Raw genomic sequence first — 18,979 nt, 5'->3', positions numbered from 1 at the left:
CCCGAGAGATGCTTAGCACTTGTTGGCCCTTTTGCCTTCTGTCTGCGGTCCAGCTCACCCCTAAACCATCTGGATTGGGTTCAGGTCCAGTGACTGTGGAGGCCAGGTCATCTGGAGCAGCACCCCATCACTCTCCTTCTTGCTAAAAATAGCCCTTGATGCCTTCAGTGTGACTCTACAATTTTCATAGTCATGAAAATAAAGAAAACTCTTTGAATGAGAAGGTGTGTCCAAACTTTTGGTCTGTACTGTATATATATATATATATATATATATATATATATATATATATATATATATACACACAGGAAATCGACAAAATATAATCATAGAACATTAGCTTTACTTTTAATATACTAGTGATTTTTGGCATAAAAGAAAAATCAATAATTTTGAACCATACAATGTTTTTTTTTTTTTGGCTAATGCATATACATTTCAACAAGGCATTTTAGTAAAAATGTACATTAAACACTTCTTTGAAAACACAGTGTGACTATGAACTTAAACTTAATGTCAGCTTGTTATAAATGATAGTTTTGCACATTCAAACATCATACACATCACTACAACAATTTTATTTAAATTTAATCTAATTTTTTATTTAATTATAATCTTAGAATCTAATATACTAAATTAATGAAGCTAAAACTAAAAATAACAAAAATAACAAAGAAATCTAAACTGACAAAAATCTGATTGAATACAAACAAAATTACAAAAAATAGACAAAGCAATAAGAATTAATTTACTATATAGTGAAAAATCTAAACTAATTCACTAAATAATATATATGTATAAGCTTATATTGATACTGTTTACTGCATTTGACTTAATGATTATTCGCAACCAAATCTATTACCTTACAGAAATAAAATAAATGTCAAATGTAATTTCAAACGTTTGTTAAAAGTTTCAAAATTCAAGTTTTAGTACTAAAAGGACTAAAACTAAAATAAAAATTAAATGGACGTATACAAATTTACTAAAATTAAAACATATTTAAAATGTAAATTAATTCTATATTACTATATTAAAGTTACTATCCCCCCCCCCAAAGGGATGGCTGACATTAGTAATAACAGTTTCAGCTTGGACTGTACATTTAGGTTTGCCAGTAAAACCCATATTTCTTGACCTCTAATATCAAAGCCAAATACTTGTGAAATATTTTTATTTCTATTAAAAAGTTGAAGTTAACACAAGAAAAAGGCAAGAGAGGTTTCGAACAGTCTTACACCGTGTGATGCAACAAACCACTTTAAAAGAGATCTGATCTTCCTAGTCATTTTGACCACTCTTCATCACAGACATTTTGAATTTCAGATTTGCACTCTGCAAATAAATCTCATTTTGACAGAGCAGTGGTTGTCATTTAGTTTCCCAGTATATGTTATCTCCCCACAGTCCTCTCCTCCCTCTCCCATACCATGGTCTGTCCAGTCATCCGGCTGCCCAGGACTCCAGCGCCTGAAACAATGCATAAAAATGTTAATACATGTATTACTTCTAGATGCATATAGAGCATCTTTCTGGCATCCCATCTAAAATTCGCTTTATGTTATGCTTTATGTTAAACATGTAAATGTAGCTCCATCTTAATGCCAAAATGTGTAAATAACCTCGTGGAGGAATAAATACGCTTGTGGTCATATCTTTGGGATAATTTAGATTTTTGTTTCTGAAAGAAGTCTTATCTGCTCACCGTCAAAATACAGTAAAAAAAGAGCAACATTATTATTTCAAATAACTGTTTGAATATTTTGTAAAGCGAAATTACTCCTGTGATCAAAGCTGAATTTTCAGCATCATTACTGCAGTCTTCATTGTCAAATGATCTTTCAAATTATCTTTCAGAAGTCTTTTGTAACATTATAAATGTCACCACTGTCAATTCTGATCAGTTTAATGCATCCTTGCTGAATAAAAGTATTAGTATTACTATTTTTAAGCTACCCTAAAATTTTGGGGTAACTGCTTCCACAAATATATTTTGCAGCACAGCTGTTTCAGCAATGATAATGATAATGATAATAATAATAGAAATAATTCTTAAGCAGCAAATCAGCATAGAAGAATGGTTTCTAAAGATGACTTGACACTGAAAACTGGAGTAATGATACTGAAAATTCAACTTTGTTCACAGGAATAAACTACATTTTATAGTATGTTATTATTAGGGCTGGACCAGAATATTCAATAATTCGTTCGATGGGTTGACATTCGATTTTAGTTCATCTGGAAGAGGAAACAAAAATGCCGAAAACCTTGAAAGTTGTGTGGGAGCCCTTTAAATTGAGAGAGGACGAGACAAAGGCAGTGTAGGTCCGTGCCAAATGTGCAATTTAAAACTGGCCTACCATAATAGCGCATCGAGTTTGAAAAATCACCTGAGTTCTGTAAGTAGGCTAGTAAGCCTATAGTATGCTGTCGGTAAAAAAAAAACGGCATGTTAATCAGTAATTTACACAAGATAAAAAAGTGCTCTTAATTTGCTTGGAAAAAACTTGCGAATACGGCGACCAAAAAATGTAATAAAACTGTAATAATATAAACTCCATAATCATCGGGAAGAAGGAGGCGGGAACCGGCAGACAATCAAAATGAAACTGTAATTACAAAAATAAACACAAAACAGTGCATCAGCCCCTCACGGACAACTAATGCACACAAATAAAACCAAACATAAAATAAAGCCCAGGCCTGGTCCTCTCTCATCCTTCACTCATCCTTCGTTGCTCCAGTATTATATCCTTCCATCTCCTCTGTGGGACTTGAGACCGGTGGGTCGAGCAGGTGTCACTCACTTCCCAATCACTCCACTGGCCTCGCTCGTTCCCACGTCCCTCGGCCCCGCCCCACTCGTCACATACCCCCATCGCCCCTCGCAGGCCGGGGGGTACTCCCAAGACTGTGCTCTACGCTCACCGGGACCTGCGGGAACCTAGGGGTAGGACAGACGATGCAAGAGAAAAGGAGATGGAAGGAGGAGTGACAGAGACGAGAGAGGGTAGACAGGAAAAAATATAAAATTCCTCCTCTCCCGGGCTTCGGCACCACTAGAGGGAGTGTCAGCTACATAAAAAGTTAACAGCTTAAGTCCTTTGTGGATTAATGCTTATTGGAGACGCGAACCGTTTAAATGATTCAGTTTGATTTGGTGAATTGGTTCAAAAAGATCTGGTTACATCAAACGATTCGTTCACTAACCAGATATCCAGACTGCTTTGTTTTGAAATATCTCTCACAACAGACACGGAAAATAAGATAATGCTGAATAAAGTCGTAGTTTTTGCTATTTTGGAGCAAAATGTATTTTCAATGCTTCAAAAAATTCTAACTGACCCTCTGATGTCACATGGACTTCTTTGATTATGTTTTTCTTACCTTTCTGGACATGGACAGTATACCGTACACACAGCTTCAATGGAGGGACTGAGAGCTCTCGGACTAAATCTAAAATATCTTAAACTGTGTTTCAAAGATAAACAGAGATCTCACGGATTTGTAACAACACGAGGGTAAATTATTAATGACATAATTTTCCGATCTGGGTGAACTAACCCTTTTATGCTCTGATGCTAACTTAAATTTGATTCCTTTTAAAGCTAGAATGTCTCCTAAAGTTTATTTACAAAAAGGCATGAGTGGACAAAACCGAGGCAATTTTATTTTAATCAAATTTTTCATAAAACTGGGCTTACTTAAAATTTTGTTAGTTTAGTTAGTTACTTAAAGTTTAGTTAGTTGATTAAAATTTAGTTAGTTAAGAGCTAAACAAAAAGGCCTGAAATACTGCAACTTTTGGATACTTTATACAAACCCGATTCCAAAAAAGTTGGGACACTGTACAAATTGTGAGTAAAAAAGGAATGGTATAATTTACAAATCTCATAAACATTATAATATATTCACAATAGAATATAAATAACATATAAAATGTTGAAAGTAAGACATTTTGAAATGTCATGCCAAGTACTGGCTCATTTTGGATTTGATGAGAGCTACACATTCCAAAAAAGTTGGGACAGGTAGCAATAAGAGGCCAGAAAAGTTAAATGTACATATAAAGAACAGCTGGAGGACCAATTTGCAACTTATTAGATAAATTATTAGGTTGATTGGGTATAAAAAGAGCCTCTCAGAGTGGCAGTGTCTATCAGAAGTCAAGATGGGCAGAGGATCACCAATTACCCCAATGCTGCAGCAAAAAATAGTGGAGCAATATCAGAAAGGAGTTTCTCAGAGAAAAATTGCAAAGAGTTTGAAGTTATCATCATATACAGTGCGTAATATCATCCAAAGTTCAGCGAAACTGGAACAATCTCTATGCGTAAGGGTCAAGCCCTGAATGGCAGTGATGGCACTGCATCACATACAGGAATGCTACTGTAATGGAAATCACAATGGGCTCAGGAATACTTCCAGAAAACATTGTCAGTGAACACAATCAACCGTGCTATTCGCCGTTGCCGGCTAAATCTCTAGAGGTAAAAAAAAAAAAAAGCCATATCTAAACATAATCCAGTAGTGCATTTTCTCTGGACCAAGGCTCATTTAAAATGGACTGTGGCAAAGTGGAAAACTGTTCCGTGGTCAGATTAATCAAGGAAAACCCAAGTTGTTATCAGCGCTTAGTTCAGAAGCCTGCATATCTGATGGTATGGGGTTGCATGAGTGTGTGTGGCATGGGCAGCTTACACCAAAAAGGCACCATCAATGCTGAAAGGTATATCCAAGTTCTAGAACAACATATGCTCCCATCCAGATGCCGTCTCTTTCAGGGAAGACCTTGCATTTTCCAACATGACAATGCCAGACCACATACTGCATCAATTACAACATCATAGCTGCATAGAAGAAGGATCCAGGTACTGAAATGACCAGCCTGCAGTCCAGATCTTTCAGCCATAGAAAACATTTGGTGTATCATAAAGAGAAAGATGCGATAAAGAAGACCTAAGACAGTTGAGCAACTAGAAGCCTGTATTAGACAAGAATGGGACAACAATCCTATTCCTAAACAGATACACCTTAAAATTACCTTATTTATGTAATTTTACGGTTATGGCCAGTATCTAGTTACTAGTAATTTAGATATTGTAATAATATTACTTTTGCAACTAGTAGTGTAACTAATTAATAATGTTCCAGTAATAATTTTACAGTTACCAACCATGAAACAGATTAGTTACTTAGTTGTTAACCCTTTAAGTTTGATCACTATTGAAGCTAGAATATCCACTGTGTTTATTTATGAAAAGGCATGAGTGGTGAAGAGTTTTAAAAAAAGACAATAATTAGGCTGTATAAGCTGATCTATAACATGTTAAATGGTGGTTGCCTGTCTATGAATGGTACACCCCCCCTAAGCTCACAGAAGTGGTTTTGTCCTCGCAGCCAATGACACTGACCTGTTCAAACAGATTTTTAAGGTGTACTTCACACGTATTTAACATGTATTTAACACTATAAATTCATGTATTGACGTGCTGATTTTTTCACGCATAAACAACATGTTGTTTACTTGTGAAATACGGGTATTTAACGCGTTGTTGACCTGTTAAAATTCATGTGTTTTTGACCCTTTTGGTCTTCCATAGTTCTGTAGTTTATTAAAAGTTTATTTATTCGGAACGTGTCGCATGTGCATATTGCACCAAAATTTTACACTGCACTACCTTTGGGTCTGCAGCAACACACCCGCCCATGCATGAAGTCGATTGGATGTACAGTTATCGACATAATAAAAATGCGTACATGAGACAGTTATGTCGCCCTGCGCCCCAATAGCTAAAGTCTGTTTACACTGGACGCAACAAAGCGACCGTCGAAAATCATTAGAAATTTCTGTCAGTACGTCATAAATAGAATGCAGCAGCACTGTACTGTCAGGAATTGGTCAGCTGCATGCACCGCATCCAGTGTATACAGCATAATATGTACTACTGTATTATGTCGTGCCGCGCCGCGCCTCTCGAGTCCGGTGTAGACATGGTGTTAGAGAGGAGAATATGTTCAGCCTCCTCCCTCTGAATATTCGGTGTTGATTATTACTGAAGCTTCGAAACTCCAAAAATGGTATTCGGACCAGCCCTAGTTAGGATAGAAAACCGTTCATTTTAATTGTAATAATAATATTATTCAATATTAACGTTTTTACTGTATTTTTGATCAAATACATGCATACTCGCTCAGTAAACATGAGAGACTTCTGTCAAAATCATTAATACTGCTAGATATTATCGAAAGGTAAATTATTATTATAGTGTATGTTTGCTCAGAAATGTAAGTTGTTGTGAATCATGCGTGATTGTTTATAATAAATCAGCTCACTCTTTATTCATGATGTAACGAGTTCCATCCGCCCATCGCCACTGTCCTGTGGTCTGATCAGTTAAACCCACCCAGTAGCTTGTGGGTATGGTATGTTTTTTCAGAAAGTCCTAGTAGGAAAAAAAAAAAAAGAAATAAGAAAATGCGAAAAATATGAACACCAAATATTATATTATGTATGGATATTACACACCCACTCCTCATCGTTGTCTTGTATTTTCAGGAGTAATGCGTCCTGCGCTTTGCAGTAATCTCGTGCCTCTGACCAGGTGAGTTGATTACTAGAGAACAAGAAACAGCTGCTTTTGTACAAGATCCAGCCAGATTTACAGACGGCCACAGAGACATCTGTGTCAGAGACAGAGAAAGCATGCCAAATGTGAGAGGGACGAAAGAAAGGAGAGAATATGCACTTTTTAATTACTTTTTGATTATACTTATACTTAATTTTAAGTGAAATCACATGTAACCATGTAAATTAGTGCTAAATACCTGCTGTTTTGGCACTTATTTTATTCATCAGCTCCTTCAGAGCGTTCATGACTCTTTCCTCTGATCGAACAAAAGAAGAAAACACATCAGTCAGTCAGTGCTCGGGGATTCCAATCCAATTAATTCAATGTGAAAATCATTTCAACCTTAACTCTAAAATCTCTGCATGCTGACAGTGATATATTTCTGAAATCATGTCTTCATATTTAACTAAAATTTTATTTTAAATTTAAAGGCATACTATATTTAATAAATTCAATTGCGATAATATGGAAATGTTGAGTTCATGTCAGGATGATAGTCTGTTTTGGTTTCATTTCCAATGTTCCCTTTACTCTTCTTTTCCCATCTACTAAGTTTCTATGGTTTTCACTCACCAGAGGTTTGTTGTTTTGAGGAAATCGATGCGAAAGAAGAAGTGAGATCTGACAATGAACTCTTCAGGTCTCTCAATGAGCTCTTCAGAGACTCTTTAACACGAGACAAAAGCCGTAAATGTGATTTACTGCATGAGACAGGCTTGTAGGCAATGCAGTTAATTTAACAATTAAAAATACACAAAACAGGTATTCATCCTAATGTTAATGTCAACATTTATTAATGCATTATTAATATCAAAAGTTGCATCTTTTAATATTAAGGAACCAGAGCTAACACGAACAAACAAATGGAAATATATATTTTATTAAATCATGTTAACAAAGATGCTGTATCAAACGTATTGACTAATGCATTAAAAAACAGTAACTAATGGAACCTTATTGTAAACTTTTATCGTAAAGGTCTATAATAACATACAAACATTTATGTATTCATGCTTCTGTAAATATTAGCTGTGTGGTTTGATGTTTTTGTCTCACCCAAGTCACGCTGTTTGTTTTGTTGATCAGATTGTACAGAAGACTTCAAACTGTCCAGGGATCTTTCTGTTTCCCTCTGTTTCTGTTCCTGCTTTTTAACTGGGAGAAAACAAAGATGCAGTTAAACAAATTATGTCCTTTAATACTGAGATAATATGAACAGTGTGAAAATATGAAAATATTTCCACACCTCCATCATTTAGTGTAGATGTCAGTGCTGATACTGTAACATTCAAACTGTTCATCAAGCTTTTCACATCCTGCTGTTGCACTGTGAAAAAAGAAGAGTTATGACAGATGCATTTAGATGTCGAATGAAGTGTATTATATAATGCTATTAGCATGACTCTTTTTAAAGGGATAGTTCAACCAAAAATTTTAATTTGCTGTAAATGTCCTGACTCTCAGGCCATGTTTTTATCAGCTGTTTGGACTGACGGCACCCATTCACTGCAGAGGATCCACAGTTGAGCAAGTGATGCAATGCTTGTCACGGTTCATGAATTCACTCTCTCTCTTCTAGCCTGCTGTTGTGTGTGTGTGTGTGTGTGTGTGTCTGTGGGCGTGGTCACTGATCAGCGATGATCAGCAGCGGCAGCTGGTTTCAATTGTTTGTTCCCTTTATAAGTTCAGTAACCTGTGTTTCATGTTGTCAGATCGTTGTTTATGGAAGGCATTTTCTGCCAAATTTAAATAAATAAATTAAATTATTAAAATGAAAATTAAAACCAGATTAACGATTTCATTACAGAAAACTGTATGCAAAATATGTGACAAAATTGAGAATTAAATTAAATGATTTCATTTTCACAGTGACATCCCTGTCAAATTGAAATATAAAATGCAATTGGTGATTTCACATTTGATTTTCAATACAGTCTTGAGGCAAGACTGCCAATATTAAAATTAAAATCCAAACGTGAAAAATAAACTACAAATACAGTTTTTACAAAGCTCTTTATTAACGCTCACGCAATAATGGTGACACAATTCAAATTTAAATGTAAATTTTACTTTTCATTTTAACTCCTCTTTTATTTCAGTTTTCATTTTCGTTTTCATTTTCAAAGACAACCTGCATGCAAATTCTATGTTAATGAGTGGGTGTGGCTCAATTACGCTGTTACGTGGAGGAGCTAAAATGGCGGTTATGGCCAGTATAGCAGCAGAATTAAACCAGCTAGCAAACATTTCGGATGATGATGACTTCATTTTGCTACGAGTTGAATCTATATTGGATACACTTGGACATTTTGCAGCCGTCACAAACTCCGATGTCGATCCTCGAGTTATAAATAGTCTTAGAGAGGTTGGCCAACGAGACTCCCCGGAAAATCTCATGTCTGAAGGCACTGCATTTTAATTTTAATTTTAATATTGGCAGTCTTGCCTCGAGACTGTATTGAAAATCAAATGTGAAATCACCAATTGCATTTTATATTTCAATTTGACAGGGATGTCACTGTGAAAATGAAATCATTTAATTTAATTCTCAATTTTGTCACATATTTTGCGTATAGTTTTCTGTAATGAAATAGTTAATCTGGTTTTAATTTTCATTTTAATCATTTAATTTATTTATTTAAATTTGGCAGAAAATGCCTTCCATAGTTGTTCTCCCCGGTGTGTTCCTGTACCTGTTCCCATGTCTTTATTAGTCAGCTGTTGTCATCATTCTTCTCTGGATCCTCACTCAGAATTGGATCACCGAGCACCGTCACAAGGTTTATTATCATCACTCGACTGAGCACCACCATCCGTTGTCCACCGAAGTCCCTGCATCACCATTCCACCCTGCCTTGGATGGCAGGATGGGTCTCTGTGATCGTGCATTGATTATCGAGGGTTGAACAACATCACGGTATAGAATACTTATCCTTTGCCGTTGATGTCTTTCGAACGATTACAGGGAGCATCCATCTTCACAAAATTGGATTTACGTAAGGCTTATCATTTGGTTCGCATAAGGAATGGACATGAATGGAAGACCGCATTTAATACCCCCAGGGGGCACTTTGAATACTTGGTTATGCCCTTCGGGCTATCCAACTCGCCCGCGGTCTTCCAAGCACTCGTCAATGACGTGATGAGAGATATGGTAGATCAATTCATATATGTTTACCTGGATGACATATTGATCTTTTCCTCTTCTCTCCAGGAACACGTTCAGCACGTCAGACGAGTGCTTCAGAGGTTGCTAGAGAATGGGCTTTTTGTCAAGGCGGGGAATGAGTTTTTCATGCACAGTCCATCCCCTTTCTAGGGTACATCGTCTCGTCTGAGGGAGTGCGTATGGATCCTGACAAGGTTAAGGCTTTGATAGATTGGCCAAGTCCAGATTCCCGTAAGGCCCTACAGAGGTTTCTGGGATTTGCCAATTTTTATTGACATTTTGTTCGTAACTTCAGCCAACTAGTCGCTCCTCTGACTGCCTTGACCTCCCCCAGAACGACGTTCAGGTGGTCTGATACAGCGGAAGCTGTATTTGCCAAACTTAAGAGCCGCTTCGTTTCGGCTCCCATCCTCGTTGCCCCTGATTCATCACGTCAGTTCGTGGTGGGGGTCGACGCGTCAGAGGTGGGGGTAGGAGCAGTTCTTTTCCAACAATCCGAACGTAATTATGACATTGGTAACAGAGAGTTGTTGGCAGTCAAGTTAGCACTGGAGGAATGGCGTCACTGGTTAGAAGGGTCAGGGGTACCTTTTATCGTTTGGACCAATCACAAGAACCTAGAATATATTAGAACCGCTAAAAGACTCAACTCTAGGCAGGCTCGGTGGGCACTTTTTTTTCAGACGTTTTGACTTTTCTCTTTCGTACCGCCCGGGTTCCAAGAACATCAAACCCGATTCTTTATCTCGTATTTTTGACCATTGCAAAAGGCCATCCACTCCCGAGTGTATTTTACCCGAGACATTAGTGGTCTCCACTCTCAGATGGGAGGTCGAATCGAAGGTCATGAAGGCCTTAGAAGGGGTAACACCTCCGCCCGATTGCCCACCAAACCGGTTATTCGTGCCTGAGGAGTATCGGTCTGAAGTCATTCAGTGGGGTCATTGCTCCAGTATAGCGTGTCATCCAGGAGTAAATCGCACCAGTTTTTTGGTTAAGCAATGATTCTGGTGGCCTTTAATGGCTCGTGAAATCCACAGTTTTGTTTTGGCTTGTTCGGTTTGTGCCACTGGTAAGACTTCCAACCGACCCCCTGATGGGTTACTCCAACCGCTGTCAGTCCCTTCGAGACCCTGGTCCCACATTGCACTAGATTTTATTACCGCCCTCCCAGGGCAAGACTGTCGTTTTGACGGTTGTGGACCGGTTTTTTGAAGGCGGCTCATTTTATCGCCTTGCCCAAATTACCGTCAGCCAAGGAAACATCGGTTGCTGTCGTAGATCACGTCTTTCGTTTACATGGCCTCCCGATGGAAGTGGTTTCAGACAGGGGTCCACAATTTGTGTCCAAATTTTGGCAATAATTACTGTAGATTATTGGGGGCGTCTGTTAGTCTCTCTTCGGGGTTTCATCCCCAAAGCAATGGTCAAACTGAAATGGCCAACCAAGATCTGTAGAGAGTGTTGTGATGTTTGGTTTCGAAGAATCCTTCCTCTTTGAGTCAACAACTTTGTATGGTGGAGTACGCCCACAATTCATTACCAGTGTCATCCACGGGCCTTACTCTGTTTGAATGTAGTTTAGGTTACCAGCCACCAATTTTTGCCAGTACGGACACCGAAGTCGCGGTCCCCTCTGCTCACGCCTTTGTCCAGAGGTGTCACCACACTTGGACTAGAGCCCGTGAGACTCTTCTCCAAGTGGGGGCGCGCACCAAGGCCAAGGCCGATCGCCACCGGTCAAAGCCTCCCGTATACGTCGTTGGTCAAAAAGTGTGGCTTTCTACTAAGAACATTCCTCTCCGCTCCGTGTCTAATAAACTTGCTCCCAAATTCATTGGCCCTTTTCCTGTCACCAAGATCATTAGTCCAGTGGCAGTCCGCCTCAAACTTCCTCCTACGTACAGGAGAATTCATCCCGCCTTCCATGTATCTAAAATTAAACCCGTGTTTTGGGCACCCATTAATCCGCCTGTCCCGGTTCCTCCCCTGCTGCGTCTCGTAGATGGGGAACCTACTTATTTGGTTAATTGTATTCTGGACTCGAGAAGGAGGGGACGCGGATTCCAGTACCTGGTTGACTGGGAGGGTTACGGTCCAGAGGAGAGAAGTTGGGTTCCTGCTAGAGACATTCTTGATCACTCTCTGATCGATGATTACAATCGTCAGGTAAGTCCATCAGGGAACGACAGGAGGCGTTCTTAGGGGTGGGGGTACTGTCACGGTTCATGAATTCACTCTCTCTCTCTCATCTAGCGTGCTGTTGCGTGTGTGTGTGTCTGTGGGCGTGGTCACTGATCAGCGATGATCAGCAGCGCCAGCTGGTTTAAACTGTTTGTTCCCTTTATAAGTTCAGTAACCTGTGTTTCATGCTGTCAGATCGTTGTTCTCCCCGGTGTGTTCCTGTACCTGTTCCCGTGTCTGTATTAGTCAGCTGGAGTCCTCGTGTTGCCGTCGTTCTTCCCTGGATCTTCACTCAGCACTGGATCACCGAGCACCGTCCCAAGGATTATTCACTCACCGGGATTCATTGAGGGATCATCACTGGACTGAGCACCACCATCCGTTGTCCATCGAAGTCCCTGCGTCACCATTCCACCCTGCCTTTTGTCCGCCCGCCCGCCTGTGCTGCTGTGCTACTTCATCATTTCTGATCTTTGTGCTGAAATATAATAAACTGCGCTTTGCATTTACATGCTTTTTCTGTTTTACGTAACAATGCTACTGTACATTTCTACAAACCTGTTCTCATGAGGAAACAAACTCATCTACATCTTTGAAAACCTGAGGGTGAGTAAATGCTCAGCAATTAAAATTTTTGGGTGAATGGGTGAACTATTCCTTTAAGACTTGTTTCATTAAAAAAGAACTACTGAAGCATGTCTTATGAAATATATTGACTAAATTGTTTCGTTTTGATTTCCTTTGGAGGGGTTCGAACCACCTCACTCTATAATTCACTCCCTGAGTGTAGAGTTATTGACTCGAGTGCTGTATTGCACGAGTGATGTAAGGTTTACTCACTGCTGACTGATAGTTGAGAAGAAACAGTTGAGACGGAAGAAGAGAGATCTGAAACTGAACTCTTCAGGTCCCTCAGTGAGCTCGACAGAGACTCTTTAACACAGAAACATAAATTAGACAGAATCAGCAAGGTTACTGTGTGAATAGGAGTTTATAGTGATTTTTTTTTCCACTAGGAGCAATTATAGAAATGCAATTATGACATTTTTATTATTCTTTTGCAGATTTTTTAAATTTACTTCTGCTTCTATGAATATCTCAGTAGCTTATAATAATGCTTTTACCGAAGTCACGTTGTTTGTTTTGTTGATCAGACTCTACAGATGTCTTCAGACTGTCCAGTGATCTTTCTGTTTGACTCTGTTTCTGGTCCTGCTTGTTAACTGGGAGGGAAGAAGCATTGCAGTTTAAAAATCCACAGATAATAATATTAATGTGATGCAATTGAAAGATTTCCAGACCTGCATCATTCAGCTGCACCGTCAGCGCTGACACTGCAGAACTCAAATTATTCATCAAACTCTTTATGTCAGTTTGTGACACATCCTTCACTGTGAACAAGACGTTTGTGGGAAGACGTTGCATTTACTGGACTGTTATTGAATCGAGTGCTGTATTGCACGTGATGTAAGGTTTACTCACTGCTGACTGATAGTTGAGAAGAAACAGTTGAGACGGAAGAAGAGAGATCTGAAACTGAACTCTTCAGGTCCCTCAGTGAGCTCGACAGAGACTCTTTAACATGAGACAAAAAACATTAATAAGATAAATTAATAAGATCACTGTGTGCACGGCAATAAAGGCTTGATAAATGAGAAGAAATATGAAAAAAAGACATACACTGTGTAACATAAATAAAACATATTTAAAGATATAATCAACATCTCATAACAATTTTGCATAGATCTTTCACATTAGTTATTGCATTAACCAATATGAAATAATGAATATATATTAATGTTCATTTGAATCTTAGTTCAATATAAGATCTTAAAGATGCATTAGTAATATTGAGATGTTCTAAGATTAATAAATGCTGTTGAAGTATTGTTAGTTCATGTTGTTTACTAATGTAAAATATTATAATAGCCAAATTCTCTTTATTATACTCTTTGCACTTACTTCTCTGAAATTGAATATTAATTCCTTGAAATTGAAATTCCTTGGAAATATATTCACACATGTCTCTAATAAGATTAAAAAATGCAGCCCAATTTAGGATTTACCTTTCTGAGCTCACATGCTTCCAGATTAATTATATGTCCACTATAGATATTCTTATGACTTTTTTTTAACCATTTCAGGTTTCTGTCTTACCAAAGTCACGCTGCTTCTTTTGTAGATCAGACTGTAGAGATGTAACAGATGAGCTCAAATTGTCTAATATTTTTTTTGTTTCAGTCTGTTTCTGGTCCTGATTGCTAACTGTGAAGTGAAAAAAATTATATTAGATTGTTAAACAATGAAGAATATATAGGCTTATTTTCAAAGAGAGAGATTATTTCTTGTGGTTGTCTAATTTGTTTGAAATTAAAAGATTTGTGACTCTGGTGAACAAAACCAGTCATGAGTAGCACAAGAATATTTGTAGCTATATCCAAAATAAAGTGTATGGGTAAAAATTACATGTTCCATGAATATATTTAGTAAATTTCCAACTGTAAATATATCAAAATCTATTATTATTATTATTATTATTTATTAGTAATATGCATTGCTAAGAATTCATTTGGACAACTTTAAAAGCCATTTTCTCAATATTTGTAATTTCTGCATTCTTAGATTACATATATTTAAATAGTTGTATCTTGGCCAAATATTGTCTTATCATAATAAACCATACATCACTGGAAAGCTTATGTATTTATTTTGAAGTATGAATCTCAATTGTTCAACAAAATATGGCCCTTAGGATTGGTTTTGTGGACACATTTGCAAACCTGCATCATTTAGTTTGGATGTCAGCGCTGATACTGCAGAACTCAAACTCTTCACTTCAGTGTATAACACATCCTGACGCTCTGTGAAGAAATGATTTATTTACAGCTCATATTCATGTGCTGGTTTTGGAAGATTTAAAGCTACATGATCACCCAGATTTTGATGGTTTTCCTACAAATGCATATATAAATCCATATTTATATATAAATATGTGTTAATATGAGTATGTAGTGCTTAGAAAAAAGGGACCTAAGGAATACTTCAACCAAAAATGAAAGATGTTGATGAGTTTGTTTCTTCATCTGAACAGATTTGGAGAAATTTAGCATTACATAACTTGTTTGGACTCTCATTCTGATGCAATGCTATGTCCCTAAATCTGCATCTCGGATGATCTGAGGATGAGGATGTTTTCAGCTAATTTGTGTAAAGTATTGTTTAAGTTCTCACCTGTTTTCTGAAGATCAGGATTGACTGAAGTCAGATTTGCACTCAGACTGTTCATCCAACTCTCCTGCGTCGAGAATTTTCTTTGTTGATGCAAAACTATGAGCGAAAACAAAGATTTTTTTTTTTTGTAATCAGCATAATATAAAGGCAGTATGTGTATCAGCATATCATTACCATAATGTACAAATACTCTAAAAATACTTTTTTCAGTTACAGTTTCCAGTTTCCCTTTTTTCTGCCTTGCATTGCAGCTCACTTTCTTAAATATTAATAGCATGACACATAAAGATTGCATGTTGTTTAATCAACTCACAAATGAAAAAATTCATGATCATGAGAACAATCATGCACACTCCCAGAATTAGGAGGATGCCAGTTTGTCTGCTACAACTATCTGCAAAAAACAACACACCACGAGAAATGTACAAATCTTTCATTAGAAAATTTGACAAATTGACATCAACCTTTAAATTAATATACTCATATGCAATATGATCAGGAATGTTTATTAACATGACCATTATTTCAAATATATCATGTTTGACATGAGGAAATTAAATTAAATATCTGCCAGCTTGGTGAGTATACAAATATAATTGAATTGAAAAAGAATTATAATAATAATTTAGGACATATAACTTACATATCATTACTGGTTATCTATCAAAAGTGAGTATGTGACTAATAAAAATGGAATCATTTACATTCAAATATAAATAAATAAAGTTTCTTATTAATTCTAACTATTTCAATGTTTATTATTTTGTTAAGCATTATATAATGCATTTTTTAAAATTAATTGATTATAAAGTGTTCGCACACATAACACTGCAACAATTATGTTTTTCCTCAATATTTTTGTCTTATTTTCCAGTAAAAATATATTAACATTTGTATATCAAAATTTACTACAGAAGCAAAATGACTTAAGATTTTAAGTCTTTTTCTTTAACAAGTTTATTTTTCTTATCCCATTTGTGTCTTTTTTTTTTAAAGTCACTTAATTTTTATGCACTTTTCTGAAAACAAGACTTGTTTTCTTGCGTAATTTCGCTTCTATGTAAATGTCTTGAGCTTAGAATGTTTAGATATTTATACTGAAAATTAACTAAATTTATCTTTCTCTCATATATAACACAAAAACATAGTTTCATTCTGAACCAAATGCAGTTTAGTATCATACTGTATATCTATCAAACCTTTTTGTAATGTCGTCTTCTTTTCATATTCCATGTCCATTTTCATGATTTCTTCAGAACACTCACTTTTCTGATAGAGCATCATCTCAACACTCTTGCAATTACTTGCTTTCTAATGATGATCCAAAACACCTCCCTTATTAATAGTCCCTTTCAAAACAACACTAATGGAATGACCATGACAGGGTACTTTTGTGAACTGTATATACCAGAACTTTCAGTTCCCATTTACAAGAAGCTATGCAAGGCATGTCACCCCAGAGTCATTCGGGAGAAATGAATCAGCTAAACGACTGCTTGCTCAGTGTTTTCATCGTTTGTTTCACTCAAGGGCACTATGGTTTGTTTACCTCTTTTTGTTCCCAGTTTACAAGTCCACCTCAGTTATGATTTATTCAGTTGATTGACACCACTTCATAATAGCTAACACTAACCTTAGACTAACCTTTTAAACAGTCAACAAGTTTTCCCATATATATTCAAAATGAAAATAAAATCGTTATTACAGTAGCCTCCAAATATGGATGGAATAGCCTATCAAAGCTTTATGTAAGGGATGATGTACATCCAGCCGGTTGTTCTCTCAGAATAAACTCTCACAGGTTGATCAGGACTCCTACGCGAAGAGGTTTGAGGTACATTATCCTGCTTATTACACTGCTACAGTGGTGGCATTTCACAAATACATAGGGTATGGTGCGAATAGGGGTGGGGTAGATAAATAAAGTTATCAGATTGGCACACGGAAAAATGGTTGGGGAGCCCAGGCGCATGGTCTAAACAGGTTGTCCCTATTCTCTTAATGAGTATTAGGTGTTTTTTTTTGGGCGTAACGTGCAATAAACCAATCAGAGTCTCATCTTCCTTTCCCTTTAAGAGCCATTTGAGCTCGTGCCATGACGGATTTGCTATTTACACGGCGGAATTTGGCAAGCACAAAGACAGAACGCGTCTCCAAGATGAAACAAAGCTCCTCATGTGTGAGCAAATAGATACCCCTAATTCTGATACATGCAATGACTATCCAGACATGTAGGCATATATACTGTGTGTGTGTGTGTGTGTGTATATATATATATATTTACAGTACAGACCAAAAGTTTGGAAAAATTACTATATTTAATGTTTTTGAAAGACGTTTCTTCTGCTCATCAAGCCTACATTTATTTGATCAAAAATACAGAAAAAACAGTAATATTGTGAAATATTATTACAATTTAAAACAAGGTTTCTATTTGAATATACTTTAAAAAAATAATTTATTCCTGTGATGCAAAGCTGAATTTTCAGCATCATTACTCCAGACTTCAGTGTCACATGTAACATCAGTCGATCACATGATCATTTAGAAATCATTCTAATATTCTGATTTATTATGAGTGTTGGAAACAGTTCTGCTGTCTGATATATTTGATCAATAAAAGATTAAAAAGAACTGCATTTATTCAAAAAAAATAATTATAATAATATATTTTCTTTACTATCACTTTTTATCAATTTAACACATCCTTGCTGAATAAAAGTATTGATTTTTTTTTTTTTTTAAAAGAAAAAAAAGCCAAATTACTGACCAGCAGTGTATATTGTTATTACAAAATATTTATATTTTAAAAACATAGCTTCTTTTTTTTTGTACTTTTTATTCATCAAAGTATCCTAAAAAAAAATCACATGTTCTGAAAAAATATTAAGCAGCAGAACTGTTTCCAACTTTGATAATGAATCATCATATTAGAAAGATTTCTAAAGGATCATGTGATAATGATCCTAAAAATTCAGCTTTGCATCACAGAAATAAATGATCATTTAAAGTATAATAATTAAAAAATATTACATTTGTTTTCTGTATTTTTGATCAAATAAATGCAGGCTTGATGAGCAGAAGAAACTTCTTTCAAAAACATTAAAAATAGTAATGTTTCCAAACTTTTGGTCTGTACTGTATATATATATAAGATATTTTAGATTTAGTCCGAGAGCTCTCAGTCCCTCCATTGAAACTGTGTGTACGGTATACTGTATACGGACCCTCTGATGTCACATGGACTACTTTGATGATGTTTTTCTTACCTTTCTGGACATGGACAGTAGACCGTACACACAGCTTCAATGGAGGGACTGAGAGCTCTCGGACTAAATCTAAAATATCTTAAACTGTGTTCTGAAGATAAACGGAGGTCTTACGAGTTTGGAACGACATGAGGGTGAGTTATTAACTACATAATTTTGATTATTGGGTGAAATCACCCTTTAAAATAGCAATGTGCTTGAACACACCTCTTTTTTAGACCAGCACGCCCATGGGCGCACAAATGGGCGCAAATGCATTTGCTAATTAAAAGGCTCCAAAGGCTTCCTTGCATAGCTTCCCATTTACAAGAAGTTTTGCAAGGCATGTCACCTCAGATGGGTGTCCTGTAGCAAAGTCATTCTGGAGAAACACATCAGCTAAACGACTGCTTGCTCAGTGTTTTCATCTTTTTTTCACTCAAGGGCACAATGGTTTGTTTGCCTCTTGCTTGTTCCTCAATTCTGATTCATTCAGTTGAGTGACACAGCTTCAT

At 36.6% G+C, this 18,979-nt stretch overlaps 1 protein-coding gene across 2 annotated transcripts; it reads right to left on the bottom strand.

The window, feature by feature from the left end:
- Window positions 1-1,057: 1,057 nt before the first annotated feature.
- LOC113070022 (C-type lectin domain family 4 member F-like) lies at window positions 1,058-16,546 on the bottom strand. Of its 2 annotated transcripts, XM_026243183.1 has the most exons (16): window positions 16,416-16,546; window positions 15,530-15,610; window positions 15,217-15,312; window positions 14,766-14,846; window positions 14,143-14,250; window positions 13,468-13,560; window positions 13,287-13,376; window positions 13,110-13,208; window positions 12,826-12,918; window positions 7,879-7,959; window positions 7,689-7,787; window positions 7,206-7,298; window positions 6,829-6,888; window positions 6,530-6,684; window positions 6,337-6,446; window positions 1,058-1,470 (listed from the first exon to the last, which is right to left on the bottom strand). In XM_026243183.1, the coding sequence occupies exons 1-16, from the start codon at window positions 16,498-16,500 to the stop codon at window positions 1,323-1,325; spliced, it is 1,572 nt and encodes a 523-aa protein (XP_026098968.1). In that variant the 5' UTR covers window positions 16,501-16,546; the 3' UTR covers window positions 1,058-1,322. The 2 variants fall into 2 exon arrangements, with proteins under 2 accessions (XP_026098968.1, XP_026098974.1); XM_026243189.1 differs by lacking the exon at window positions 15,530-15,610 and having other exon boundaries at window positions 1,059-1,470.
- Between the last annotated feature and the right edge of the window lie 2,433 nt (window positions 16,547-18,979).

Source organism: Carassius auratus, chromosome 5 (genome assembly GCF_003368295.1).
Source record: "Carassius auratus strain Wakin chromosome 5, ASM336829v1, whole genome shotgun sequence".
Taxonomy (NCBI): Eukaryota; Metazoa; Chordata; class Actinopteri; order Cypriniformes; family Cyprinidae; genus Carassius; species Carassius auratus.
Note: the sequence above shows the minus strand (reverse complement) of the source record. Positions and strands in the feature narration are given on the sequence as shown.